A 3,255-nucleotide genomic window follows, 5' to 3' on the forward strand; every position below is an offset into this window, starting at 1 on the left:
TTTAAAAAAAAAAAAAAAAAAGAAACAATTAAGATAGTAAATTAACTTTTTTCATTTAGTAATTTTTAACTCCAAATTCTTTCATTGGAATCTATCCAAGATGATTTTTTTTTTTCATGATGTCTTCAGATAAGCAAAATATGCTGGAGTTATTATGGAATCTAGTGGTCTATCTAAATAGTGGTTGCATATATTTTGAGGACTGAGTCAATTGACATAATATTATACTTATGAGCATTTGCCAATGCCATCTAGCAGATTCATCAGGGCAGCCAGACCCAAGTAGCTAAGAATTGATTCATAATATGGAATTACTTGTATGCCTGAAAGATCCTATCATCTCCTGGCTCTCTGCCATGAGTGAGCTGTGCATTGCATCTAAGAGCAAAGAACTGTATTACTTAATACATCATTATTTGAATGTTAGGAAAACAATTTAAGTTGAATGAGTAATTATAAATGTTACTTATAATGAAGGGGAAAGAAAAAAAAAACAAGATAGCAATAAAATAGAAGGGAAAAAATTATTTCTACTCAAAATTAGTGTTAAATCTAAAAGAAAAAAAATTAACATTTTAATGAAAATTGTTTTTAATAAGAAAATAATTATCAATAATAAAACTAAAATTCTATCATACTGTCATAGAATTTTAGTAAATTCCTGGCATTTCAACACTTAGTTGAGAATAAACTCATTAATTTTGGGCCATTATCAATAGTCAGAATAGTGATGGGATGTACCCGGTTAATTTGCACGTAGCACACTTCATAATGGGATGGTCATAACTAAATTAATCACTGAAATTTAGATGACATTCTTACATTTTATTTATATATTTATCTATCTTTTGTATAGTCAGCTATCACTTCAAATTTCGATCATGCCCAACTAGTCTAGTAAATAAGGCCAGTCAAAGATAGAATAATGATCCTATAATACCACACCACAACACAACTGTCATAGAATTTTAGTAATCTCCTGGCATTTCAACTCTTAGTTGAGTGTTAACTCCTTTATTTAGGGCCATCAAATTTTTATTGATTCAATTTTTAGGTTGGAATCTTGGGGTGAACTAATTAGACCTGCAAGCTAACTCTTGTGGGGGATTTAATTTGGCTTGCAAACTAATTCTTTTGGAAAATTTGATTAGGTTTACAAATTAACTCTTAGGAGGATTTGATTGAACTTTCAAATTGATTTGGATTTTTATTTATTTATTATATTGTTTGTTTTGCTTATCACAGTGGTCTGCCAGGCAGGTAATTTATGTTTAGTTTCTGTAGCTTTAAGTGTGAGAGATAAACAAATATAGGGTGGTCCAAAAGTTGCAAAGAGGTCTGGAATTGTAATAATTTTCACTTAATTACATTTTTTTATTTGTAATTTACAAGATGTGATTTTTCACACCTAATGTGTATATATTAAGCAGGACATAAAAGAATTATCAACACTTTCATGACTTTTGAGCCACCCTGTACTTAGGTTTGTCACAGGTAGTTTTTTTTTTTTTTGTTATACCCCAGAAATTTTATATTTCTCAGTTGAGCCAATAAGATTTTATCAATGTAGTCATTCGATCATCTAGAAATAGCAACAAAATCCCTATTGCATTGGCCCTCTCTACCTTTGTTTTTAAAAAGAAATGGAAAGGCTCATTAAACAATGTAGTTCCTGATATTCAAAAAATGACAGGATGGTCATGTCTAGAACACCTTTGATAATAAATCTGTTGCTTCATATGAAGGCAAACACTGTATTATTATTGAGGGAAGGTGGAGAGATAGGTTGTTTGGTGAGCAAGGATGGAAACTGTATGCATCTTATCACATCAGATCAGTCTGTACTCTTAAGAAGTTTGAATTAGAGTAAAATAGATGCTAAGGAAACCCTGACAAATGGCAAGAAATAGTAGGGTAAATTCTGGATTAATTCAGTCAGTATAGATAGCTACACATGGTGATGATGATGATTTTAATGATTTTTAACATATATTCTCATAATTTCTAAGATTTGATATTTTTTGTGTATTATAAGTTGATATTTTCTTTTTTAATTTTATTTTGAATCTTTGTGAAAGATGTATGGTTCTTTTTATTCCCCACTGACAGCCTGATGATTCTCTTGGTGATTCCATGTTTGATGGGTATAGTGAGGCAAGTGTATCTAACTCACAAAATGTTGTTTTATCTGCACAGGTTAGCCAAACAGGTGAGTTTACTACATTTCAATTGACAAAAGGCTTTTTAGCTGTGTGTGTGTGTATTGCGCAAAATTACAGAAGTACTCGGTACACTTTTGTGCTATTGTGTAGTCTGATATAAGTTTATATGCAAAGTACATAAGATTTTATGTATATTTAGAAGCGTTTGTAAAAATTACTTAATACACTTGATAATTAGAAAAAAAAAAATTTTTTAAGTTATTAACTATATAAAAAGAACTTTTATTTAACAGAATGTCACTAACTTTTGTGGAAGAAATTTGTATATAGTGTATAATGTCTGATGTGTATATTGTGTGTAAGCGCTTTCATTATTCAACTTCAAACACACATGTTCTGAACTAATGCATAAGAAGGAGGCTTTTTTCCCCCCCTTTTTGTAACAGTGCTAACTAATTGTAGTTATGTTTCAGATTTAGAAATTTTACTAAGTATTCTTTTATTTTTCGTAGTCGATCAGTTTCATCTTGTAATTTGTAAAAGGGGAATATTTTAAATTGTTGACTATTGTAAATGTTGAATATTTCCAGTTTAGTTTTGGATTTAGAATTCTTCTAAAGTATTCTTCCTTCACCTTTTATAATTGATTATTTATGTCTTTTATTTTGTAAAAGAGGAATATTTTAAATTTCTAAATAGTCAGCATTTAAAATAGTCAACAATTTTTTATACTCCCCTTTTACAAAATAAAAGACATAAATGATCAACTGTGGAAAGCAAAAAAAGATTACTTTACAAGAATTCTAAATCTGAAACTAAACCAGAAATAGTTAACACCATATAGGTGCAGGTGTGGTTGTGCGGTAAGAAGCTTGGGCAGACCAAGGCTTTGAGAGTGAATTTGGGATATGGAACTCTGTGTGTGTGTGTGTGTGTATAGGTGCAAGAGTGGTTGTGTGGTAAGAACCTTGCTTCCCAACCACATGGTCCCGGATTCAGTCCCAACCAAAGCCTTGTGAGTGGATTTGGTAGACGGAAACTGAAAGAAGCCCGTTGTGTATGTTTATATATATATATATATATATATATATAT

The 3,255-nt window shown here is 30.4% G+C and overlaps 1 protein-coding gene across 5 annotated transcripts in view; it reads left to right on the forward strand.

Annotated features, from left to right (window-relative positions):
* Nucleotides 1-3,255, forward strand: part of LOC106880822 (sorting nexin-13) — a 167,491-nt gene that overhangs the window by 136,778 nt on the left and 27,458 nt on the right. For all 5 annotated transcript variants that reach the window (XM_052968756.1, XM_052968768.1, XM_052968749.1 and 2 more), the window contains one exon: nt 2,110-2,209. In XM_052968756.1, the coding sequence (XP_052824716.1) occupies nt 2,110-2,209 (100 nt within the window). The remainder of the gene's footprint in view (nt 1-2,109; nt 2,210-3,255) is intronic.

The sequence above is a fragment of the Octopus bimaculoides genome, chromosome 1, assembly GCF_001194135.2.
Source record: "Octopus bimaculoides isolate UCB-OBI-ISO-001 chromosome 1, ASM119413v2, whole genome shotgun sequence".
In the NCBI taxonomy this organism is placed as follows: Eukaryota; Metazoa; Mollusca; class Cephalopoda; order Octopoda; family Octopodidae; genus Octopus; species Octopus bimaculoides.